This window comes from Zalophus californianus, chromosome Y (assembly GCF_009762305.2).
Source record: "Zalophus californianus isolate mZalCal1 chromosome Y, mZalCal1.pri.v2, whole genome shotgun sequence".
NCBI lineage: Eukaryota > Metazoa > Chordata > Mammalia > Carnivora > Otariidae > Zalophus > Zalophus californianus.
This window is the reverse complement of record NC_045613.1, coordinates 2,796,374-2,823,669: the sequence shown is the minus strand read 5'-3', so window position 1 is coordinate 2,823,669 and position 27,296 is coordinate 2,796,374. Positions and strand designations below refer to the sequence as shown.

At 37.3% G+C, this 27,296-nt stretch overlaps 1 protein-coding gene across 5 annotated transcripts in view; it reads left to right on the top strand.

Moving 5' to 3' along the window:
- Positions 1-27,296, top strand: part of LOC118356612 (cullin-4B-like) — a 156,308-nt gene that overhangs the window by 33,172 nt on the left and 95,840 nt on the right. For all 5 annotated transcript variants that reach the window (XM_035725878.1, XM_035725879.1, XM_035725877.1 and 2 more), the window contains 3 exons: positions 21,825-22,017; positions 22,807-22,911; positions 23,602-23,712. In XM_035725878.1, coding sequence (XP_035581771.1) covers positions 21,825-22,017; positions 22,807-22,911; positions 23,602-23,712 — 409 coding nt within the window. The remainder of the gene's footprint in view (positions 1-21,824; positions 22,018-22,806; positions 22,912-23,601; positions 23,713-27,296) is intronic.

Sequence of the window (27,296 nt, the reverse complement as noted above, 5' to 3'; positions counted from 1 at the left end):
TCTGGAACTCTATGATATGAATATAACTATGTTACTATACTTGATGAAGTCACTGAGTTCCATAAATCTATTTTTGTGTTCCATAATTATTTTTTCTTTTATTCACCTTCATTAATTTCCATAACTTTGTCTTCTAGGTTACTAGTTCAGTCCTCTGCTCCTTGTAGACTCTTTTCATTACATCAAGCCTGTTTCGAATCTCATCTTTTTGCACATTTCTTATTTGATTCTTTTTTTAATACTTTTTTCCCTCTATAATAAGGGTCTCCCTGAAATATTCTATTCTTTGCTGAATCCCTGTGAGTATCATTATAATTTTGCTTTTAATGGCGATCAGGCATGTCACTTATATCTGTTTCACTTAGATCTCTCTCTGTGGCTTTATCTTGTTCTTTCATGTGGGATAAATTATTCCATCTTCCCATTTTGTCTATGTCTCTACATTCTTCTCTGTGTTAGAAAAGGCATGTATGACTCTAGTTCCTAATAGTAGTGGCCTTATAAAGAAAAGGTCATGTATTGCCCAGGGCCTCATGCTTCAGAGGAGTGTCTCTGCTCTGTGCTGTGTGCGCTCTGCTACTGTGTTTTGACTGTTCTATTTCTCAGGCCATTTGTCTGCAGATCTTCTTCTTGCCTGCTGTGTGCAGTGTTTGTACCTTGGCCAGAGTGTAGCAAGTTTAACTAAGTGCGCTCTGGTCTGCTTGTGAAATGAGACCTGACACCACCTCTGTCAGAACTGAGGCCCTGCAGAGCTCTCTGTTTGGGAGACATGGTGTGGACAGGAGTTTGTGCTAGGCTTTTGTGCGGGGAGGGTGCACCATGCTGGGACTGAGGCAAGCTTGACTGAGAGGGGCAGTCCTTTCAGAGCTCAGGGGTGTACAACTTCATATAAGTAAGTTAGGCAGCCATTGTCGGCTCTGTGCTGCTCCCTACAGATGGCTCTCTGTTTATCCTGAGTGGTGAGGGAGGAAAATGGTGCCAGTCAGCTTCTTTGTTCCTGGAGAGATGTCTGTTCCTCTGAGGGACACACTCCAAGAAGAGCAAATAATCTGTGCACCCCACCTGTACTTCTGATCTTCTTTCCACACCATCCGTACCTAGGTTATTTGCTTGCTTCCTATTCAGGAGCAGGGCAGTGCTCTGAGGGCTCTATCCCAGCCTAGCTCACTAACCTTTAAAATCTAGCCTTGCCCTTTTGGTTGCAGTGTTTTGTGCAGCCCTTTTGTGTTCACCTGTAGTTTCCTCTCTCTCTCGCCTTTCTCAACAATCAGGGCTCCCTCCCCTCCACAGCACGTGTGTTTCCTTTCTCCATTAAACCCCATCTCTGCACTTCCCAACTTCCTTGCTTAGTGTGGCCTCTTCTTTCCCTTTCGTTGTGGAATTTGTTCTCTCAGTCTTCAGATTTATTTCTGGGGAATTTAGGATGATTTGAAAGTTGTCTAGTTGTATTTCTGTGATTATGGGAGTCTGGGGTACTCCTAGTCTGCTGCCATCTTTCTCCAAGATTGGAAATAGTTCTGATACAACCTTTCATATATGTCATTGTTTGAGCAATCTGTTCTTTTCAGTATATATCCAGAAATGAAATTGTTGTGCTGTATTCTAAGACGTGGAATTGCTGTATTATATTGTAGTTGAGGAATCATTATTTTCCACAGGGCTGTACCATATTTTTTGTCTTGGTACTATGTGCCCTTTTCTTCTATTTGTTGAAAAAGTTCAGGAAGGCTGGCATTCATTTTTCTTTAAATCTTTTTCAGGTTTGGCTGGTAAAAGACATCTGGATCTGTGCTTTCCTTTGCTTGCAGGTTTTTCTTAACTGATTAATTTCTTTGCTTGTTATAATTCCATCTAGATTGTTTACTTCTTTTTTCCAGTTTGGTATATTTTGGTCCTTATCCATCTAAATTATCTAATTTGATGTTGTAAAATTGGTTACTGTTTTGACCAACATCTCTCCATTTCCTCCAACCCCAAACTCTGGATATCATATTCTCTCTATTTCTATTTCGTACTTTTTGTTAGGTTTTATATATAGTTGATACCATAAAGTATTAACTTTTATATGTCTGGCTTATTTTCCTTAGTATGTTTTCCACACTCATCCTTTTTATTTTTTTTTCAAAAATGGCACAATTTTCTTTTTTTAAAGGTTGAATAATATCCAATTATCTCCCTATTTACAACATTTTCTTAATTAGAGGACACTTAAGTTGTTTTCATTTCTTGGCTACTATGAATAATGTTGCATTAACCATGGGTGCATGTCTGTTTTAGAGATAATGATTTCATTTCCTGTGATATATACTCAAAAGTGGGATTCTTGAATCACATGGTAAAGAAAGGATGTATCTTCAACTTCTTTGATCAATGTTTTAGAGTTTTCAATGTATACATCTTTTACATCCTAGTTTAAATTTATTCCAAAGTATTTTGTTGTTCTTTATGCTAGTATAAGTGGGATTGTTTTCCTAATTTTCTCTTCAGATAAGTCATTGTTAGGCTATAGAAATGCAACTGGTTGTTTTATGTTGAAGTTGTATCTTTTGATTTTTTTTATTATTCTCACTTGATTATTTTTTCAATTTTTATTTAAATTCTAGTTAGTTAACATATAGTGTAATATCGTTTCAGAAGTAGGATATATGATTCATCACTTACATGTAACACCCAAAGCTCATCATGACAAGTGCTCTCCTTAATACCCATCACCAGTTTAGCCCATCCTTCACCCATGTCCCTCCATCAACCCTCTATGTTCTCTATGGTTAAGAGTCTCTTATGGTTTGCTTCCCCCTATCTTTTTATCCCTTCCCATAGATTCTCTCTTTTATTTCTTAAATTCCACATATGAGTGAAAGCATGTGGTATTTCTTTCTGTCTGACTGTGTCACTTAACACAAAACACTCTAACTCCATCCAAGTTGTGGCAATGGCAAGATTTTGTTCCTTTTGATGGCTGAGTAATATTCCTGTGTGTGTGTGTGTGTGTGTGTGTGTGTGTGTGTGTGTGTGTGTGTGTGTAAATACCTAGTAGTGCAATTGCTGGTAGGGTAGTTCTGTTTTTAATCTTTGGAGAAACTTCCATACTGTTCTCCAGAGTGACTGCACCAGTGTGCGTTCCCACCAACAGTATAAGAGGGTTCCCCTTTCTTGACATACTCACTAATACCTGTTCTTTATTGTGTTCTTAATTTGAGCCATTCTGAAGATGTGAGGTCATATCTTATCGTGGTTTTGGTTTACATTTCCTTAATAATGAATGATGTCGAGCATCTTTTCATGTGTCTGGTAGTCATCTGGATCTTCTTTAGAAAAGCGTCTATTCATTTCTTCTGCTGGTTTCTCACTGGATTATTTTTTTGGGTGTTGACTTGTATAATTTTATATATTTTTGATAGTAGCCCTTTATCAGATATTTTGTTTGCAAATATCTTCTCTTATTCCATCTGTTGCCTTTTAGGATTTTTTTAAATTAAAGAAAAATTTTTTATTTGAATTCAATTAATTAACATATAATGTATTATTTGTTTCAGGGGTACAGGTCTGTGATTCATCAGTCTTACATAATACCCAGTGCTCATTATAACACATATCCTCCCCAGTGTCATCACCCAGTTACTCCAGCCCCCACCCGTTCTCCTCAGCAACCCTCAGTTTGTTTCCTAAGATTAAGAGTCTCTTATGGTTTGTCCCCCTCTCTGTTTTGTCCTGTTTCATTTTTTCCTCTCTTCCTGTATGATTCTCTGCCTTGGTTCTTAAAGTCCATATATCACTGAGATCATATAATTGTCTATCTCTGATTGACTTATTTCAGTTAGCATAATACACTCTAAATTCCATCCACATCTTTGCAAATGGCAAGATTTCATTTTTTGATAGCTGCATAATATTCCATTGTGTGTCTGTATGTATACACCATGTTTTCTTTATCTATTCATCTGTCGATGGACATCTGGGCCCTTTCCATAGTTTGGCTATTGTGGTCATTGCCACTATGAACATTGGGATGCAGGTGCCCCTTCGGATCACTACATTTGTATCTTTGGGGTAAATATCCAATAGGGCAATTGCTGGGTCATAGAGTAGCCCTATTTTCAACTTTTTGAGGAACCTCCATACTGTTTTCCCCATGGCTGTACCAGCTTGCATTCCCACCAACAGTGTAGGAGGATTTCCTTTTCTCTACATCCTCGCCAACATCTGTCATTTCCTGACCTATTAATTTTAACCATTCTGACTGGTGTGAGGTGGTATCTCATTGTGGTTTTGATTTGTATTTCCCTGATGCCGAGTGACGTTGAACATTTTTCCATGTGTGTGTTGGCCATTTGGATGTCTTTTATTTTTTAATAATTTTTTATTGTTATGTTAATCACCATACATCATATCATTAGTTTTTGATGTAGTGTTCCATGATTCATTGTTTGTGCATAACACCCAGTGCTCCACGCAGAATGTGCCCTCTTTAATACCCATCACCAGTCTAACCCATCCCCCCACCCCCCCTCCCTCTAGAACCCTCAGTTTTTTTTTCAGAGTCCATCGTCTCTAATGGTTCGTCTCCCCCTCCGACTTACTCCCCTTCATTCTTCCCCTCCTGTTATCTTCTTCTTCTTCTTTTTTTCTTAACATATATTGCATTATTTGTTTCAGAAGTACAGATCCGTGATTCATCAGTCTTGTACAATTCACAGTGCTCACCATAGCACGTACCCTCCCCAATGTCTATCACCCAGCCACCCCAATCCCTCCCACCCCCCACCACTCCAGCAACCCTCAATTTGTTTCCTGAGATTAAGAATTCCTCACATCAATGAGGTCATATGATACATGTCTTTCTCTGATGTCTTCTTTGCAGAAATGTGTGTTCATTACTTCTGCCCTTTTCTTGATTGGATAATTTGTTCTTTGGGTGTTGAATTTGATAAGTTCTTCATAGATTTTGGATACTAGCCTACTGTTTGATACGTCATTTGCAAATATCTTCTCTCATTCTATCAGTTGTCTCTGTTTTGTTGACTGTTTCCTTCACTGTGCAAAAGCTTTTTATCTTGATAAACTCCAAATAGTTCATTTTTGCCTTCGTTGCCTTTGCCTTTGGAAATGTGTCTAACAGGAAATTGCTGTGGCCAAGGTGGAAGAGGTTGTTGCTTGGGCTCTCCTCAAAGATTTTGATGGACTCCTGTCTCACATTGAAGTCTTTCATCCATTTTAAATCTATTTTTGTGTATGGTGTAAGGAAATGGTCCAGTTTCATTCTTCTGCATGTGTCTGTCCAATTTTTCCAACACAGTTTGTTGAAGAGACTATCTTTTTTGCATTGGATATTCTTTCCTGCTTTGTCAAAGATTAGTCGACCATAGAGTGGAGGGTATATTTCTGTGGTCTCTGTTCTGTTCCATTGATCTATCTGTTTTTGTGAATGTACCTTCCTGTCTTGATGATTGCAGCTTTGTAATAGAGCTTGAAGTCTAGAATTGTGATGCCACATGCTTTTTTTTCTTTCAAAATTCCTCTGGATATTCAGTCTTTTCTGGTTCCATACAAATTTTAGAATTATTTGTTCCAGCTCTGTGAAGAAAAATTGATGGCATTTTAATAGGGATTGCTTTGAATGTATAGGTAGCATAGACATTTTAAGAATATTTTTTTTTCCAATCCACGAGCATAGAATATTTTTCCATTTCTTTGTGTCTTCCTCAATTTCTTTCACGAGTATTCTATAGTTTTCTATGTACAGATCCTTTGCCTCTCTGGTTAGGTTTATTCCTAGCTACCTTATGGTGTTTTGTGCCATTGTAAATGGGATCAAGTCCTTATTTTCTCTTCTGCTGTCTCACTGCTAGTTTATAGAAATGCAACTGATTTCTGTGCATTGATTTTATATTCTGCCACTTTGCTGAATTCCTGTATGAGTTCTAGCAATTTTGGGGGGAATCTTTTGGGTTCTCCTCATAGAGTATCATGTCATCTGTGAAGAGAGAATCTGTGTTTTCTTTGCCAATATGAAAGCTTTCTATTTTTTGTTCTCTGAAGGCTGAGACTAGGACTCCTAGTAGTATGTTGGACAGTGGTGATGAGAGTGGACATCTCTGTCATGTTCCTCACCTTAGGGAAAAAGCTCTCAGTTTTTTCCCATTGAGAATGATATTCGTGGTGGGCTTTTATGATATTGAGGTGTGTACCCTCTATCCCTACACTGTGAAAAGTTTTAATAAAGAAAGAATGCTGTACTTTGTCAGATGTTATTTCTGCATCTGTTGAGAGGATCATATAATTCTTATCCTTTCATTAATCTGGTGTATCACATTGATTGATTTGTGAATTTTGAACCACCCTTGCATCCCAGGAATAAATCCCACCTGGTTGTGGTGAATAATCCTCTTAATGTACTGTTGGAGCTTATTGATTCATATCTTGGTGAGAATTTTGGCACCCATGGTTAGTAATCTTCCCAGTTGGTGGGGTCTATGTCTGGTTTGGGATCAAAGTAATGCTGGCCTATTGGAGTTTAGAAGTTTTACCTCCATTTCTATTTTTTGAAACAGCTTCAGAAGAATAGATATTAATTCTTTTTTAATTGTTTGGTAGAATTCTCCTGAGAAGCCATCTGGTTCTGCATTCTTGTTTGTTTGGGAGATTTGTGATTCCGGCTTCAGTTTCCTTCTTTGTTATGGGTCTGTTCAGGTTTTCTATTTCTTCCTGATTAGGTTTTAGTAGTTTCTGTGTTTCTAGGGATGCATCCATTTCTTCCAGATTGCCCAATTTGTTGGCATAATATTCTCTTATAATTGTATTTCTTTGGTGTTGATTGTGATCTCTCCTTTTTCATTTCTGATTTTATTACTTTAGGTTCTTTCTCTTTTCTTTTTGGTAGGTCTGGCCTAGGGGGTTATCAATCTTATGAATTTGTTCAAAGTAACAGCTCCTAGTTATGTTGATCTGTTCTACTATTCCTTTCATTTCCATATCATTAATTTCTGCTCTAATTTTTATTATTTTTCTTCTCCTGCTAGATTTAGCTTTATTTGCTGTTCATTCTCCAGCTCCTTTAGGTTTAAGTTTAGCTTGTGTATTAAGACATTTCTTTTTTTTTTTGAGAAAGGCTTGTATTGCTATAAATTCCTTCTTAGGACTGCTTTTGCTGCATCCCACGTGTTTAATAAGTTGTGTTTTCATTTTCATTTGTTTCCGTGAATTTTTAAAATTCTTCATTAATTTCCTGTTTGACCCATTTATTCTGTAGAATTCTGAAGAATGCTCTTTAGCCTTGATGTATTTGAGTTCTTGCCAAATTTCCTGTTGTGATTGAGTTCAAGTTTCTAGGCATTGTAGTATGAAAATGTGGAAGAAAGGATCCCATTCTTTGGTACCGATTAAGATCTGACTTGTGACCTATATATGATCTATACTGGAGAATGTTCACCTGCACTCAAGAAGAATGTGTATTCTGTTGGTTTAGGATGGACTGTTCTGTATATATCTGTGAAGTCCATCTGGCCCAGGATGTCATTCAAAGTCCTTGTTTCCTTGTTGATATTCTGCTTAGATTATCTGTCCATTTCAGTGAGTAGGGTGTTGAAGTCCCCTACTATTATTGTATTATTACCAATTTGTTTCTTTAATTCATTATGAATTTGTTTATATAATTGACTGTTCCCATGTTAGGGACATAAATATTTACAATTGTTAGATCTTCATGTTGGATACAACTGTTCATTACGATATAGTGTTTTTCCTCATTTCATTTTACAGTCTTTGGTTTAAAATCTAATTTGTCTGACATAAGTATTGCAGTCCAGTTTTCCTTTGATGTCAGTTAGCATGATAAATGATTCTCCAGGCCCTCACTTTCACTCCGGAGGTTTGTTTGGATTTAAAATGAGTCTCCTGCAGACAGCCTATTGATTTGCTTATTATCCTATCTGATTTGATTTGCACATTTAGCCCATTTACATTTAGATTAACTATTGAAGGATATGAATTTAGTACCTTTGTAATTACTTTTTTTTTTTACATATGAGAAATACATTTTGTTCATCTGACCAAATACATATTTGTTATAAATCACAATATCATGGTAACTTAAAGAACAGCAACAAAGGACTTTATCGGTAGGATATTGGGAAGCTTGCAGGTGTGATGGGAGGCTGGAGAGAAGGCTAGGAAAGTGGAAGGAACGAGAGCAGAAACAATTTGAGCTTAGAGTGCTGCTGTTTGCATGGATAGATGAACTGCAGTCAGGTACATTCTGTCTTTGCATTGCTCTGCTTCACTTTGAAAGTGCTTGGATTTAGAGCCCAGTTGTTTCCATTTAGGTCATGTGCTGGTCTCCTGGATTTGGAACAAAGGTAAGCAGAAGGAATCACCAGGAACACTTTCAACTTCCATAATGGAAAGGCAAGCTTCGCTGATCACCTCTGCAACTTCAAATAGCATGATTAACCTATTCCATTTGTTGATCCACTGGCAATGAACAAAATCCCTTGGCTTCTCATTTGGTACCCTTCCTCTTATATCTCCCTTACCCTCTTCCTCCAGCTTATATCAACTTGTTCCTTTACTTTTTCCACTGTCAAGGTTGATAAGGTGTTTGGTAACCATGTTTAAGTTTTCCATGCTTTTTCTATAGATTGATTGTTTGATTTCTAATTTTTACAATAAACTAACATTTATTAATTACTTTTTATTTATTATTTTGTTTACATACCAGTCCAGATGATGTCTCTCTAGTTATCTTGGTTGTCTAAAGCTCATTTTCTGGTAGATTCCTCAGGAAGGATTCATGGGAGTAATATCCCCTGATTTCTTACATGTTGTAACAACCTGTGGCCCTTCATACTTAAAAGTCAGTTTGGGTGATATTGAGTTCTTGGCTCCTACTTTTCTTTCCTAGATATCTTAAATATATTATTCCATTTTTCTTCTGGCAGAAAGTCATGATAATCTAATTTTCTTTCATTTATAAATAAAATGCTCTGTTCTTCTAGATGTCCAAATGATTTTTCTTTTTCTCTAAAGTCCATTAGTTTTATTAGAATGTGCCTTGCTGTTGTTGGTTTGGGGTCAGTATTCTAAGATATGCAGTGCGCCCTTTCAACAGGTAGTTTCAAAAAAATGTTTTTATTCAAGGAAGATTTTTTCAATTGTGGTTTTCAGTATTCAGTTCTTTTTACCTCTTGAGGAGCTCTCATTATTTCTATGTTCAGTATCCTTTGTCTATAATCAATATATTTTCTCTCAAACCCATTTTACCTCCATTTCTTTCTGTTATTAAAAAGCATCGTTTTATCTTTTATTTTAAAGGGCACTCCTTTATTCCTCCTAGTGACCCTTTTACAAATGATTCTTTTTTATTTATAATTCTTTCTTGAGTTCTGTCACCTCCTTCTGAGTGTTTTCAATTCTGATAAATGTTTCATTTACTGTATCGTTTTCTTAATACATTGTAGTGCATTTGAAATCATAAGATTTGATGGTTATTTGTTTTGTGGGTGGGTCTTTCTGGCATGCTTTCATTGTCTGTGGAATGTTATGCCTCTTATTTTCTTTTTTCTTATAATGACTTTGTATGAGATTTGGCCTTAATAAACTTTGGTTGTCCTTTTTTTTCTTTAATTTTTTTATTGTTATGTTAATCACCATACATTACACCATTAGTTTTTGATGTAGTGTTCCATGATTCATTGTTTGGGCATAACACACAGTGCTCCACGCAGAATGTGCCCTCTTTAATACCCATCACCAGGCTAACCCATCCCCCCAGCCCCTCCCCTCTAGAACCCTCAGTTTGTTATTCAGAGTCCATTGTTTCTCCCTTTGTAATTACTATTAAAATCACTGTTTCTGTATGTTTTCTTTGTTTCTTTCTGGTCTGTTTTAGTCTGTGGTCTCTCTTTGCTTAAAGGATTCCCTTTAATATTTCTTGGCGGACTGGGTTAGTGATCACAAATTCTTTTTGTTTCTGTTTGTTCTGGGAGCTATTAGTATTTTAGTTTCTTTTTGTTTCTTTTGTCCTTCTATTTTGAGTGACAGCCTAGCTGCATAAAGTATGCTTGCTTGCATATTTTTCTCATTTTACACCCTGAATATAGCATACTAGTCATTTCTGGCCTGCCAGATCTCTCTGGATAGGTTGGCTGCCAGTCTAATGTTTTACCCTTATAGGTTAAGGACCTCTTGTCCTGATTTACAGGATTTTCTCTTTGTCTCTGAAATTTGCAAGCTTCATTATTATATGTCGAGGTGTTGACATATTTTTATTGATTTTGACGGTGGTTCTCTATATGTCCTGACTTGAATAACTGTTTCCTTCCCCAGATTAGGGAAGTTATCCACAATAATTTGCACCCAAATAACTTTTGTCCTATTCTCTATATAATCTTCTCCTGGGATCCCAATTTTTCTTTCTTTTTTTTTATTATGTTAGTCACTGTACAGTACATCATTAGTTTTTGATGTAGTGTTCAGTGATTCATCATTTGCATATAATACCTAGTGCTCATTACAATATGTGCCCTCTCTAATACCCATCACCAGCAACCCCATCATCCCACCTTTGAAACACTCAGATTGCTTCCCAGAGTCTGGAGTCTCTCATGGCTCTTATCCCCCTCTGATTCCGCCCCCCCTTCAGTTTTCACTTCCTTCCCCTAATGTCCACTCTGTTATTCCTTATGTTCCACATATGAGTGAAACTATATAAAATTGTGTTTCACTGCTTGACTGGTTTCACTTAGCATAATCCCCTCCAGATCCATCTATGTCAATGCAATGGTATGTATTCATCCTTTCTGATGACTGAGTAATATTCACTTGTATATATGAACCACATCTTCTTTATCCATTCATCTGTTGAAGGGTGTCTCAGCTCCTTCCACATTTTCGATATTGTGAACATTGCTGCTATGAACATGGGAGTGCATGTGCCCCTTTTCTTCACTACATCTATATCTTTGGTGTAAATACCTAGTAGTGCAGTTCCTGGGTCATAGGGTAGCTCTATTTTTAACTTATTGAAGAACCTCCGTAATGTTTTCCAGAGTGGCTGGAAAACAGCTTCCATTCCCACCAACTTCCATTCCCACCAAAAGTATAAGAGGGTTCCCCTTTTTGCTGTACTTTGTCGAATGCTTTTTCTGCATCTATTGAGAGGATCATAGGATTCTTGTTCTTTCTTTTGTTAATGTATTGTATCACATTGATTGGTTTGCGGATGTTGAACCAAACTTGCAGCCTATGTATAAATCCCACTTAGTCCTGGTGAATAATCCTTTTAATGTACTGTTGGATCCTATTGGTTAGTATTTTGGTGAGAATTTTTGCATCCATGTTCATCAAGGATATTGGTCTGTAAGTCTCCTTTTTGATGGGGTCTTTGTCTGGTTTTGGGATCAAGGTAATGGTGGCCTCATAAAATAAGTTTGGAAGTTTTCCTTCCATTTCTATTTTTTGGAAGAGTTTCAGGAGAATAGGTATTAATTCTTCTTTAAATGTCTGATAGAATTCCCCTGGGAAGCCATCTGGCCCTGGGCTTTTGTTTGTTGGGAGTTTTTTGATGACTGCTTCAATTTCTTTAGTGGTTATAGGTCTGTTCAGGTTTTCTATTTCTTCCTGGTTCAATTTTGGTAGTTGATACATCTCTAGGAATGCACCCATTTCTTCCAGGTTATCTAATTTGCTGGCATAGAGTTGCTCATAATATATTCTTATAATTGTTTGTATTTCTTTGGTGTTGGTTGGGATCTCTCCTCTTTCACTCATGATTTTGTTGATTTGGGTCATTTCTCTTTTCTTTTTGATAAGTCTGGTGAGGGGTTTATCAATCTTGTTAATTCTTTCAAAGAACCAGCTCCTAGTTTCGTGGATCTGTTCTACTGTTCTTTTGGTTTCTATTTCTTTGATTTCTGCTCGAATCTTTATTATTTCTCTTCTCCTGCTGGGTTTAGGCTTTATTTGCTGTTTTTTCTCCAGCTCCTTTAGGTGTAGGGTTAGGTTGTGTATTTGCGACCTTTCTAGTTTCTTGAGAAAGGCTTGCATTGCTATATACTTTCCTTTCAGGACTGCCTTTGCTGTATCCCCAAAATTTTGAACAGTTGTGTTTTCATTTTCATTGGTTTCCATGAATTTTTTTAACTCTTCTTCAATTTCCAGGTAGACTCATTCATTCTTTATTAGGATTCTCTTTAGCCTCCATGTATTTGGGTTCTTTCCGACTTTCCTTTTGTGATTGAGTTCTAGTTTCAAAGCATTGTGGTCTGAAAATATGAAGGGAATGATCCCAATCTTTTGGTACCGGTTGAGACCTGATTTGTGACCTAGGATGTGGTCAATTCTGGAGAATGTTTCATGGGCAGTAGAGAAGAATGTGTATTCTGTTGCTTTGGGATGGAATATTCTGAATATGTTTGTGAAGTCCATTTGGTCCAGTGTGTCCTTTAAAGTCTTTATTTCCTTGTTGATCTTTTGCTTAGATGATCCGCCCATTTTAGTAAGGGAGGTATTAAAGTCCCCCACTATTATTGTATTGTTGTCAATGTGTTTCTTTGCCTTTGTTATTAATTGCCTTATATAATTCGCTGCTCCCATATTAGGGGCATAGATGTTTACAATTGTTAGATCTTCTTGTTGGATAGACCCTTTAAGTAGGATATAGTGTTCTTCTTCATCTCCTAGTACAGTCTTTGTTTTAAAATCTAATTTGTCTGATAGAAGGATTGCCACCCCAGCTTTCTTTTGGTGTCCATTAGCATGATAAATGGTTTTCCACCCCCTCACTTTCAATGTGGGGGTGTCTTTGGGTCTAAAATGAGTCTCTTGCAGACAGCATATTGATGGGTTTTGTTTTTTAATCCAATGTGATAATCTGTGTCTTTTGATTGGGGCATTCAGCCCATTTACATTCAGGGTAACTATTGAAAGGTATGAATTTAGTGCCATTGTATTGCCTGTAAGGTGACTGTTACACTATACTGTCTGTTCCTTTCTGGTCTATGCTGCTTTTAGGCTCTCTCTTTGCTTAGAGGACCCCTTTCAATATTTCTTGGAGGGCTGGTTTTGTGTTTGCAAATTCCTTTAGTTTTTGTTTGTCCTGGAAGCTTTTTATCGCTCCTTCAATTTTCAATGAGAGCCTAGCTGGATATAGTGTTCTTGGCTGCATATTTTTCTCGTTTAGTGCTCTGAAGATATCTTGCCAGTCCTTTCTGGCCTGCCACGTCTCTGTGGATAGGTCTCTTGCCAATCTAATATTTCCCACCATTGTAGGTTACATATCTCTTCTCCCGTACTGCTTTCAGGATTTTCTCTTTGTCTCTGAGACTCGTAAGTTTTACTATTAGATGTCAGTGTGTTGACCTATTTTTATTGATTTTGAGAGGGGTTCTCTGTGCCTCCTGGATTTTGATGCCTGTTTCCTTCCTCACATTAGGGAAGTTCTCTGCTATTATTTGCTCCAATGTACCTTCTGCCCCTCTCTCTCTTTCTTCTTCTTCTGGGATCCCAATTATTCTAATGTTGTTTCGTCTTATCATATCGCTCATCTCTCAGATTCTGCCCTCGTGATCCAGTAGTTGTTTCTCTCTCTTTTTCTCAGCCTCTTTATTTTCCATCATTTGGTCTTCTATATCGCTGATTCTCTCTTCTGCCTCATTTATCCTAGCAGTTAGTGCCCCCATTTTTTATTGCACCTCATTAATACCCTTTTTGATTTCGACTTGGTTAGATTTTAGTTCTTTTATTTCCCAGAAAGGATTTCTCTTATCATGTCATCCGTGAAAAGAGAGAGTTTGACTTCTTTGCCAACTTGAATAACTTTTATTTATTTATTTATTTATTTATTTATTTATTTATTTATTTATTTATTTATTTATTTATTTATTTATTTATTTATTTATTTATATGTCTTATTGCTGTTCCTAGGACTTCTAGTACTATGTGAACAATTTTGGCAATAGTGGGCATGCTTGTTGTGTTCCTGCTCTTAAGGGAAATGCTTTCAGGTTTTGCCCAAGAGGATGATATTTGCTGTGGGGTTTTCCTACATGGAAATTATGAACTTGAGGAATGTTCCTTCTATTCGTATACTCTGAAGAGTTTTAATTTGGAAAGGATGCTGTATTTTATTAAATGCTTTTTCTGCATCAATGGAGAGAACCATATGGTTCTCTCTTCTCTTACTACTGTGTTCTATCAATTGAGTGATTTGTGAATGCTGAACTACCCTCGCATCCCAGGGATAAATCCCACTTAGTCGTGGTGGATGAGATGGATAAAATGAGCACTATATCATTCTTAAAGGGTCTATCCAATGAGATCTAACAATTGTAATTGTGGGAGAATTTATCCCATTCACATTGAGAGTGATTATTGAAACATAGGAATTAATTGTCATCAAGTTGCCAGTGAAGACCTTGTTTTTATAGATTGTCCCTGTAAATTTCTGTTGTATATCACTCTTGGGGTATTTATTCTTTTACAGAACCCGCTTAATATTTCTTGCAGGGCTGGCTTAGTGGTCACATATTCTTTCAGTTGCTGCCGGTCTTCGAGCTGTGCATCTCTCTATCCATTCTAAATAATGTATGTTCAATCCTACTAGCTAGGATTTTGTTGAGGATTTTGGAATCCATATTCATCAGGGATATCAGTCTGAAATTCTCCTTTTTGACTGGGACTTTGCCTGGTTTGGGGATTAAGGCAGTGCTGGCCTCAGAGAATGTGTCCAGAGCTTTCCTTCTTTCTATTTTTGAAACAGCTTCAGGAGAAAAGGCATTATTTCTTCTTTGAATGTTTGGTAGAATTCCCTAGGGACTCAATCAGGCCCTGGACTCTTGTTTTTGGGCGTTTTGGAGAGTTTATATGTTTCCAGGAAGGCATTCATTTCATCCAGGTTGCTCAGCTCTTTGGCATATAGTTGTTGATAATAATTTCTAATAGTTGTTTCTCTTTCCTTGGTGTTAGTCGTGATCTCTCCCCTTTCATTCATAATTTTATTAATTTGGGTCCTTTCTCGTTTCTTTTGGATAAGTCTAGCCAGTGGTTTTTTGATCTTATTAATTCTTTCAAAGAATCAGTTTCTAGTTTCGTTGATCTGATCTACATCTTGTCTGGTTTCAAATTCATTTATCTCTGTTGTAATCTTAATTTTATTTCCTTTGTTATTCATGGTTTAGGCATTGTTTGTGCTTTTTATCCCGTTCTTTAAGGTGTAGAATTAGATGGTGTATTCAGCATTTTTTATTTTTCAGTGAGACTGGGATGGCTATATATTTCCCCCCTTAGAACCGCCTTTACAGTATCTCATAGGTTTTGGACTGATGTGTTTTCATTCTCATTGGTTTCCATGAATTGTTTAAGTTCTTCTTTGATTTCCTGGTTGACCCAAACATTTTTGAGCAGAGTGGTCTTTAGCTTCCAGGTGTTTGAATTTCTTCCAAATTTTTTCTTGTGATTGGGTTCCAGTTTCAAAGCATTCCAGTCTCAGAATATGCAGGGAATAATCTCAGTCTTTTGGTATCGGTTGAGACCTGATTTGTGAACCAGTATGTGATCTATTCTGGAGAAAGTTCCATGTGCATTCGAGAAGAATGAGTATTCTGTTGTTTTGTATATGTTCTCTCAATATCTATGAGGTCCATCTGGTCCAGTGTGTCATTCAAAGCTCTTGTTTCTTTGTTGATTTCTGCTTAGATGATCTTACTGTTGCTGAGAGTGGAGTATTGAGGTCTCCTTCAATTAACATATTGTTATCAATATGACTCCTTATTTTGGTTAACAGTTGGCTTATGTAGATGGCTGCTCCCATGTTGGGGTTGTAGATAATTATAATTGTTAGATCTTGTGGGATAGACCCTTTAAGAATGATATAGTGTCCTTCTGTGTCTTTAACTACAGTCTTTAGTTTAAAATCTGAATACTCTGATATAAGAATTGCTACCCCATATTTCTTTTGAGGTCTGCTGGCATGGAAGATATATCTCCATCGATTCACTTTCGTCTGGATGTATCCTTAGGTTCAAAATGAGTCTCTTATAGACAGCATATGGATGGGTCCTTTCTATCCAATCTGCAACCCTGTGCCATTTTTTGGATGCATTTATGCCATTCACATTGAGAGTGATTATTGAAAGATAGGAATTAATTGTCATCAAGTTGACTGTGAAGACCTTGTTTTTATAGATTGTCCCTGTAAATTTCTGTTGTATATCACTCTTGGGGTCTTTCTTCTTTTATAGAACCCCCCTTAATATTTCTTGCAGGGCCGGCTTAGTGTTCACATATTCTTTCAGTTTCTGCCGGTCTTGGGAGCTCTGTATCTCTCCATCCATTCTAAATGACAGCTTGCTAGATAAAATATTCTTGGCTCCATGTTCTTCTCGTTTAGTATCCTGAATATGTCTTGCCAGGCCTCTCTGTGAATAGGTCTGATGTTATTCTGATGTTCCTCCCTCTGTATGTAAGGAATCTTTTCCCCGATTGCCTTAGGATGGTTTCCTTGGTTCTAAGATTTGCGAGTTTTACTATTACATGCTGGGGTGTTGGTCCGTTTTCCTTGATCTTGGGACGGGTCTTTTCTGCCTCTAGGACATGAGTGTTTATTTCATTCGCAAGATTAGGGAAGTTTTCAGCTACTACTTGCTCAAATATATCTTCCAGTCCTCTCTCTCTCCACCCCCTCTGGGATTCCAATAATTCTGACACTGGAATGTTTCATGTTGTCAGTTATTTCTCTGATTCTATTTTTCTGATTCTGTCCATGAAAATTGTTTTTCACTGGCCTCCTCTTTTCCCTTTTTATCTATTAATTTATCTATTAATATCTATTTATTTGTTTTCTAGGTCTTCTAGGTCACTAATTCGTTCTTCTCTCTCGCTTACTGCCTAGCTGTTAGATTATCTAGATTAGACTGGATCTCATTGATAGCATTTTTAATTTCTGCCAATTCAACTTTCATTTCTGCCCTTAGAGACTCTATGTTGTTATTAATTGATTTCTCCATTCTAGCTATTGTCTTCACAGTTGCGGGCCTAAATTCCATCTCTGACATCTTGGTTATATCTGCATCCATTTGTAAATCTGTGGCATAAGTCACAGTCTCTGAGTCTTTCCTATTTTAGGGGTTCCTCCTCCTAGTCATTCTGTTGGGTGGTTGAGGGAATGTACAGAGTCCAAGTTATTGACCACAACACAAGCAAGATGCTCCTGTTTTATAGGGACCTAGGGTTGGTGGCCTCTTGTTCTCCCAGCCTGTCTTTTGGGGTGGGGCCTGCTGCGCTGTACTCAGGCAACCCTGTTTGGGCAGAGTTGCCCTGCCCGCTTGTGTTGGGGGATGGGCTCAGTGAAAACTGCTTCTTTGGGGGTTTTGTTCTCTGGTGGCTTTCGCTGGTGGCTTTCTTCATCTATTCCAAGAGTCAGAGCAGAAGAGACCATTTCCAACCCTCTGCCTCAGAGCAGAGAGATCGCAGTCTGTTCTTCAGTGAGATCTCCAGGCCACACTATCTCCATTTCTGTCTGTGCTGCTTTAACCTGCAGCGTCCTGGGTTGTGCGCTCCTCTGCAGCGCTCCCAGCCCTTGCCTCCAGGTCAGGGCATGTCTCTGTCCTTTGTGCTTCTAAAACCGCCAGCTGGCCCCAGTTTGCAGGTGTGGCCTGCAGCTCAGCTGCCCTAAAGTCCTTTCCCCACCCGCTCCCGTCTGTGAGTCTGTGCCCCGTCCCCAGCACAGGAGGCTATCACCAGTGGTACGGGATCCTGAGGGCTCCCTTCCCCTTCTGTTTATCCTCTGATATCTGCCCTCGGAATCATGGCTCCCCCGCTTTGTACCTTGAAACCAACAGTGTGCAATATTCTGTTTGTAGAGATCCAGATCTATTTTCTTACATCTCAGTCTGATTTCCTGGGTACTCAGAGTGGTCTGGTAGATATCCAGCTCAATTCTGGGGACCAGTTGGAATAGGGTCCCCTACTCTACCAATTTTTCGCGTCTCAGGTGATTAGCTCTCATTTCTGCCTTTTGAGATTCTATATTGTCACTAATATTTTTCTCAAGTCTAGATATTGACTTCATAATTGCTACTCTGAAGTCTATCTCTGACATCTTGTTTATATCCATATCCATTCGAAATGTGGCAATGGCCATAGTCTCTGGTTTTCTTCTTTGTTGGGGTTTCCTCCTCTTAGTCATTCTTTTTAGTGGTGGTTGAGGGAATGTACAGAGTCCAAAGTATCAACCACGATGCAAGCAAGATGTACCTATTTTATGTGAACCCTAGGGTGGTCGTCCTCTTGTTTTTCCAGCCTATCTTCTGGGGATGGGGACTGTTGGGCTGTTTGTTAATCAGGAACCCTGCTTGGGCAGACTTGCTCTGCCCCCTCTCGTGGTAGGGATGGTTTCAATGGAAACTGCCTGCTTTCTGCATCTCTTTGTTATCTTCAGGAATCAGAGCAGAAATGACTGCACCCAAATATCTGATCCAGAGTTGTCAAATCATAGTCTGCTTTTCACTAGCACATCAGGACACAGTCTCCTTTTCTGTCTGTGTTGCTAAAAGCTGCTGCCTCCCACAGTGGTGCACGCCCACAGCAGTAATCCCAGAGGTTGATCTTAGGGCCGGTTCATGTCTGTGCCCTTTGTGCTTCTAAAACCAGAACCCATCCCCGGTTTGTACAGGCGCCCCTGAAGCTCCTCGATCCTGTCTGGAGGCTGCACTAAAGTCGTTTCTCTGCCACTACTGGTCTGGGAGTCTGTGCCTGGTCCTCAGTGTGGGATGCTTGTGCTCTGGTGTTATATCATCTTCCTGATGTTGGATTATGGTGGCTCCCTCCCCCTTTTGTTTATCTTCCAATATTCCCCCACAGATTCACAGATTCATTAAGCCCAGCTAGTATCTTTATCATCATTATTCTGAACTCTAGTTCCAATGCCTTACTTAGGTCCACACTGATTAAGTCCTTGGCAGTGAGTGCTGCCTTTTGTTCTCTTTTTTGAAGTGAGTTTTTCCATCTTGTCATTGAGAGCAAGATACTAAAATAGCAACTAGACCCCAGAGAAATATACACTAAACAAATTAGAGGAGACCTGAATCCTGAGTAAAAAAAATAAAATTTAAAAAAGAGAATATTATCAGGCAGGTGAACAGAACAGAGCAATACGCTGGATCCTGTGTGTAATTTGGTCTGTTTGTTAGAAAAATATATCTCAAAATTGTAAATAAAGAAAAACTTACATATGTACAAAAATAAAATAAATATAATGAATGCATAGAATGAAACTCTGCAAATGAAAATTAAAAGACAAAAAAAGAAAAAAATTAAGAATATAAATAGGTGAACAGAACAGAGCAATACAGTAGATCCTGAGTATATTTTGGTTGGTTTGTTAGAAGAAGAAACTACATCCCAAAATCGTAAAGAAAGGAAAACTCTATACAGAAATAAAATTTGAAGGATAGAATCTAAGTGTAATGATGAAAATTTAAAATGGCTTTAACAAATAAATTTAAAAAAGGATATGGGGGGCAAAAGAGAGAATATAATCAGACAGTTGAAGAGAACAGAGCCATACACTAGATTCTTGGTGTATTTTGGTCTGGTTTTTTAGAAGACCCTTCTTTCCAACACTGTAAGAAAAAAAACCTTATACTTATAATGTATAAGGTTGAAAGGATAGAATGTAAGGATGAAAGGATAGAATGTAACGGTAAAAATGAAAATAAAAAATGATTTGATAAAGCAAAAAAATTGGTTGAAAAAGGAAAGAGAAAAAAATTAAAATTGAAATCCTAAAGTATTGTGGGGAAAACCCATGAATTCTGTATACTATTTCCCCCTAACACTGGAGTTTTGCAGTTCTGTGCGATAAGCAGACTTGGTCTTAGGGGGATGTTCTTGTTGATCTTCTGGGTAGGGGGTCCTATTGCATTGATTCCCTTTGCCCAAGGCAGAATTACACTGCTCTTGCCCAGAGGCCAGACTAAGTAAGCAGCTCTAGATTGCTCTATGTGGCTTTTGTTCCCTGAAGGCTTTCCATGCTGCTTTAGAGGATGAGAATGAAAATGGCGGCCTTCCAATATGCAGCCTTGAGCCTAAAGCTTGGGCCCCACTCCTCAGTGAGCCCTCAGAGAAAAGCAGTCAGTTACTCCTGTCTCCCTGGTCTTTGTCCACACTCTGTGCTAACCCAGCCTGTGACCAAGGGTTTCTGTCTCAGGCATGTGGCCCTGTTTTGAGTCTCCAAACCCTGCAGATTCCCATGTCGCCCTTCCCAGGGAAAGAAGGGGGGATCTTGCTGTGGTTCTGCTGCTTTTTGGGCCCCTGCTCAGAGATCGGTCACCCTATGCTGTGATTTGAGGTATGTGGCAACCCAGAGCTGAGAGCGCACTTGTGGGCTCGCTGATTTCACCCAGCTTCCCGGCTCCAATGCCTGGGACCTCTGCCACACTCAGGCACCCCCGGTCTTCCTGTGACCCCCAGAAACCTGAGACCACACTGTCCCACCTGGGATTCTGTCCTGCTTTGCCTCCTGAGTACCTTCAGGCAGGGATGTCCCTCACTGGAGCGGGCTTGTAAAAGTTCTGAATTTTTGATCTGCCACTCTCACTTTCCAGTAGCTGTCTTATGGAGGCTCCCTTGCTCTGCGGTTAGTCTTCTCATATATTGCCTTGGATTCACTTCTTCACATATCCTACCTTGCAGAAAGTGGTCAATTTTCTATTTGTAGAGTTGCAGCAATTCTTTTTTTTTTTTTTAGATCTCTGATTAATTTCACAGGTTGTTCCGAATGATTTGATAGATACATAGCTGAATTCCTGGGACCAGAGGGAACTAAGCTCTTCTGTTCCTCTGCCATCGTGAACATCCCTTTGCTTTGGTATTTCTTATAGGGCAGGTCTACTAGCAGAAAACTATCCCAGCGTTTGCTTATCTCATAATTTCTTAATTTTCCTTCACTGTGAAAGAATGTTTTTTTCTGGATAAAGAATATTTGGTGACAGTTTTTTCATGCAGCACTCAAAATATGTTATAATGTTGCCTTTTGACTTTTCATCACTCTTAAGGGCTCTATTATTGTGAATATCATACATAATGAGCTGCTTTTAAGACCATTTAAACAGTTGAATGGGAGATGATACAAAGCTCTCAGAGCTTCTTTCTTCATTAAGTATTACTCTGATTTTTGTAGGTTTGTGACTGATTATATTCCAGCATTCTGAAAATTTGATACTGACAAGTTTTGGTAGCTTAATCATTTTGTTAATGAAGTAAGCCCTTTTGGAGTAAGCCTTTTCACTTTCCTCTTTTTAAGGTACTTTTCATCTATTTATTCCTATGAGTCTAATATACTTATATTCTTTTTTTGCCTTATTGTGTAGGCATCATAGACTTGCATTTCATATGTTTATAGGTAATTTTCAACTCAGATAATCAGTTAGTTTTCATTTATTTCTGTTGGCTTCATTTCCAGAGTATCCTGTCTTTATCTAGCAATATCTTTTTCTTTATATGTTTTCTGTATATTTGCTATTCTGAGATTCTCTCTTTTTTTTAAGATTTTATTTATTTGAGAGAGAGAATGAGATAGGGAGAGAGAGCATGAGAGGGGGGAGGGTCAGAGGGAGAAGCAGACTCCCTGCTGAACAGGGAACCCGATGCGGGACTCGATCCCGGGACTCCAGGATCATGACCTGAGCCGAAGGTAGTCGCTTAACCAACTGAGCCACCCACGCGCCCGATTCTGAGATTCTCTTGTAAATGAAGTTAAATTTTCTATTAAATTTGTGGTGTTTTACTTGCTATATAATAATAATAATTAAGGTAATTATGTTTTTCAGAAATTTGGTAACAGCATAGTGATTAATCCTGTAAAAGATAAGACAATGGTGCAAGAGCTTCTGGATTTTAAAGATAAGATTGATTTTATTATTGAAACATCTTTTCTGAAGCATGAAAAGTTTATTGTTGCCATGAAAGGTGCTTTTGAAACATTTATAAATAAAAGACCTAACAAGCCAGCTGAACTTCTAGGTATGGTTTTCAATTTTATGAAATATGTATTTTATTTTTTATTTTGTTTCATTTAAGTTATGTGATAAGAGTTCAATTTGACCTCCTAATTTATCATAGTATTGCATGCTTGATTATCAGTGATTGTAATAAACTATTCCTCTCAAGTTTAGTCTTCACAAGACATTGTTCCTTTGTTTAATAATAATGCAGCACTTTGGAAACTTCTGTTCCTTTAGCTTGTTATAAATTTAGTTGTTTTTTTTTATCAGTAGATGAAACGAAAAAATTATAGATAGGCACACTTCTTTTTCTTGTTTTTTTTTTAAATAAGTGAAAGCTTTCCTTACTCCCACAAAATCAAATGAATTTATATTTTAAGGTATTTCTTTTTATTGACATACTTTCTGAAAGTTGAAACAAAATATCAAATTGATATTTTCTTTAAAATGAATATAATCAACACTTAACAAATCTTTAAGATTTTGGGATTGAAATAATCTCAGTTTTATATACTATCTTATGATTTGGGGGGATTTTTAAAAAGATTGGGGGCAAGACATTGAGGAAATTACTGTATTGTAACATTTGGACATTGAGATTATAGAAATATTAAAAACACTTTAAGTAAAATTTGTCTTTTATTTTCCTTCCATTTCCCTATCCATCAACTCATTTATTCATTTAATGTTTTATGAAAATTGATGCATCTGGCTCAGGAGGAAAGTATTTATTTGAAGAAATGGTTTTTGTTCATAGTGTATATTTGAAAATATGGCATTACTTAGAAAATTGTTTTTTACATTTTAGCAAAGTATGTGGATTCAAAACTTCGTGCAGGTAACAAAGAAGCTACAGATGAAGAGCTTGAAGAATTACTAGATAAAGTAATAATTTTATTTAGGTTCATTAATGGTGAGTAGTTTGGTTTAAAATGTCTATCTAAAAGTTTAAAACAGGTCACCTGGGTTGCTCAGTCGGTTAAGGATCTGCCTTCGGCTCAGCCCATGATCGATCCTGGGATCGAGCCCAGTGTTGGTCTCCCTGCTCAGTTCAGAGTCTGCTTCTCCCTCTCCCCCTGCTTGTGCTCTATCACTCTCTCTTGCTTAAATAAATGTATAAAATCTTTTTAAAATAAATGTTTAAAACAATAACAACATTTGTGGAAGAAATCTAAAGAAGTTATGTGCAAATCCCAATATAAACTGAATTCAAATAATTTTTTATGGTGGTAAAACTGATAACTTAAAAAAATTTTACAATTCAGTGACAATAAATATGTTCATGTTTTGGGGCAGCCATCACAATTACCTAGTTTGAAAATTGTTCATCATAAACACCCTACAAATTAAGGAGTCATTCCTCATTTCCTTCTTGCCTTCAGCTTCTGGCAAACAATAATTTGGCTATTCTATATGGATTTATGTACTTTGTGGTATTTTATATAAATGCAATCAGATAATGTGACTGCTTGTGTTTCACTTGCTGTTATTTACATGATTTTCAAATATTATTGGATATAGTATGTGGTTTAATTGGCGTCTGGTATTATCATTTTGCATTTTCCATGTCTGACATTAAGGTGTTTTTCCTTAAATATTACAGGGAAAGATGTTTTTGAAGCCTTCTACAAAAAGGATTTAGCTAAACGTCTTTTACTTGGTAAGAGTTCTTCAGTGGATGCTGAAAAATCAATGCTGTCCAAACTTAAACAAGGTGTGTGTCTTGACATGTATAATGTTTATTTCAGCCCTTTTGGGTGTTCTGTGCTACATGAGTCTCTTTGGAAAATAATGATTTCATTTCAGTGTTTCACTCTCTGTGCATCAGCTTGTTTTACATATCATTCACTAAATTAATGTGATCATCCAAAAGTATATACATATATTTTGCAGCTTTCTCATCTTTATGTGTTCCTGCAGGTACAATATTTTAATTTTATATTTACAAATTTGTGACATTGGCTAACTCTGTACATGTAAGCTGGGATCAGTAGCAAATATAAGTAAAAAGAAAGAGAAGCATGAAGGTTTAACCTACTCAGGAAATTGAGGGCAGTTTCTCTAAGGAAGCATAATTGAAATGAGATATGAAGATACAGAAATTCTGATAATGAAGGCAGAGGTATAGTTCATGCTACAAAGCGTTTGAAAAGCTGGGAAGTAAGAATAATCAGAGAGGAGAAACATATAATGGCTGTTCTAAAAGCTGAACTAAGAAGTTGATTGAAATCAGATTTTGTTTGAACTGGGAGACCTTGTCTGTGATACTGTTTTATATCATAGAAGCAGAAAAATTATTTGAAGAGTTTGAAACAAGACTAGAAGCACTCATTTGTTTTTCTTTTCTTTCAACTTTTTACAAAATTCTAGTTAACATAAAGGGTAGTATTTGTTTCAAGAGTAGAATTTAGTGACTCATCGCTTACATTCAACAATAAGTGCTCTCCTTAATGCCCATCACCCATTTAACACATCCTCCTACCCATCTCTCCTCTGGAAATCATCAGTTTTCTAGAGTTAAGTCTGTTTTACGATTTGTCTCTCTTTCCCTTTATGTTCATCTGTTTTGTTTCTTAAATTCCACATATGAGTGAAATCATATGGTATTTGTCTTTCTCTGGCAAACTTACCTTGCCTTAGCATAATACTCTCTAGCTCCAGTCATGTTGTTGCAGATGGTAAGATTGCATTCTTTTTTATGATTAATATTCCATTGTATATATACCACATCTTTTTATCCATTCATTAGTCCATGGGGATCACTCCATAGTTTAGCTGTTGTTGATAGTGCAGTTATAAATCTCAGGGTGCCTGTAATCATTTTGAATCTGTATGTTTATATCCTTTGCATAAATATCTACTAGTGCAACTGCTGGCTTATAGGGTAGCTCTCTTTAAATTTTTGAGGAAACTCCATACTGTTTTCTGGAGTGGCTGCATCAGTTTGCATTCCCACCAACAGCGTAAGATGGTTCCCCTTTCTCCACATCCTCGCCAATATGTTATTTCCAGTGTTGTTAATTTTAGACAATCTGACAAGTGTGAGGTGGTATGTCATTGTAGTTTTGATTTGTATTTCCCTGATGATGAGTGATGTTGAGCATGTTTTAATGTGTCTGTTGGCTCTCTGTATAACTTCTTTGGAAAATTATCTATTCAGGTCTTCTGCCCATTTCTTAACTGGATTATTAGCTTTTTTGTTAGTGTTGAGTTTTATAAGTTCTTTATAGATTTTGGATACTAACACTAACACATTTGCAAATATCTTCTCCCATTCTGTAGGTTGCCTTTTAGATTTGTTGTTATTTTCCTTTGCTATGCAGAAACTTTTTATTTGGTGAGGTCCAAATATTTCATTTTTGCTTTGTTGCCCTTGGCTCTGGTGATGTGTCTGGTAAGAAGTTGCTATAGTTGATGTCAAAGACGTTGCTGCCTGTGTTCTCTAGGATTTTGATGGAGTACTGTCCCACATAAACTATCCATTTTGAGTTTATCTTTGTGTATGGTGTAAGAGACTGATTCAGTTTCATTCTTCTGCATGTGGCTGTCCAATTTTTCCAAGAGCATTTGTTGAAGAGACTGTCTTTTTTCCATTGGATATTCTTTCCTGCTTTGATTAGTTGACCAGATCACCGTGGGTCCATTTTGGGTTTTCTGTTCTATTCCAGTGAGTTTATCTTTGCATATGCTGTAAGAAAATGTTCAAGTGTCATTCTAGACACTATGGCTGTCCAATTTTCCCAACACCACTTGTTGAAGATACAACTTTTCCATTGGATATCCTTTCTTGCTTTGTTGAAGATTAATTGACCAGATTGCTCTGGGTCCATTTTGGGTTCTCTATTCTATTCCATTGATCTATGCCTCTGTTTTTGTGCCAGTACCATACCGTCTTGATGATCACAGCTTTTTAATAGACCTTGAAGTCCGGAATAATGATACCTCCAGTTTTGTTTTTCCTTTTCAGCATTATGTTGGCTATGTGGGATCTTCTGTGGTTCCATACATGTTTTAGGATTGTTTGTTCCAGTTCTGTGAAAAAATGCTGCTGTTACTTTGATAGGGATTGCATTGAATGTGTAGATTGCTTTGGGTAGTATAGATATTTTAACAGTGTTTTCCCAGTCCATGAGCATAGAATGCTTTTCCAAGTCTTTTTGTCCTCTTCAATTTCTTTCATCAGTGTTCTATAGTTTTTAAAGAGCAGATATTTTACCTCTCTAGTTATGTTATATTAGCTTTGGGTCATTCATTTGGCCTTTATGATGTCGAGATGTTTTCCCACTAACCCTAATTTTTGAGGGTTTTTATAATCAAGAATGGTTTCTGTACTTTCTCAAATGCTTTTTCTGCACCCATTGAATGGATCCTGTGGTTCTTATCCTTTCTTTTTTTAATATGGTGTATCACGTTGGTTGGTGTGCAAATATCAAACCACTTCTGCAGCCCAGGAATAAATACCACTTGATTATGGTAAATAATTCTCTTAATGTACTCTTGGATTCAATTTGCTAGTATCTTGTTGAGGATTTTTGCAACCATGCTCATCGTGGATACTGTCCAATAATTCTCCTTTTTAGTGGGGTTATTGTATGGTTTTGGAATCAAGGTAAGGCTGGCTTCATAGGATGAGCTTGGAAGTTTTCCTTCTATTTCTATTTTTTGGAAGTTTGAGAAAATAGATATATTAACTCTTCCTTAAATGTCAGGTAAAATTCCCCTGGGAAGGCATCTGGCCCTGGATTTTTGTTTATTGGGAGAGTTTTGATTACTGATTGAGTTTCTTTGCTGCTTATTGGTCTATTTAAATGTTTTTTTCTTCCTGTTTTAGTATCAGTAGAGATTTTGTTTTTGTTTTGTTTTGTTTTGTTTTGTTTCTAGGAATTTGTCCATCTCTTCCAGATTGCCCAGTTTCTTGGTATATAATTTTTCATAATATTCTCTTATAATTGTTATATTTCTGTCGTGCAGTTGTGATCTCTCTTTTTCTTTTCCTTTTTTTAAATTTAATTTAATTTTATTATGTCATGTCAGTCACCATACAGTACATTATTAGTTTTTGATGTAGTGTTCCACCATTCATTGTTTTCATACAACACCCAGTGCTCCATGCAGTATGTGCCCTCCTTAATACCCATCACCAGGCTAACAAATCCACCCCCCCTCCCCTCTAAAATCCTCAGTTGTTTCTCGGAGTACATAGTCTTTCATGGTTCATCTCCCCCTCCATTTACCCTCCCCCTTCATTATTCCCTTCCTTCTCCTAATGTCCTCCATGCTATTTCTTATGTTCCAAAA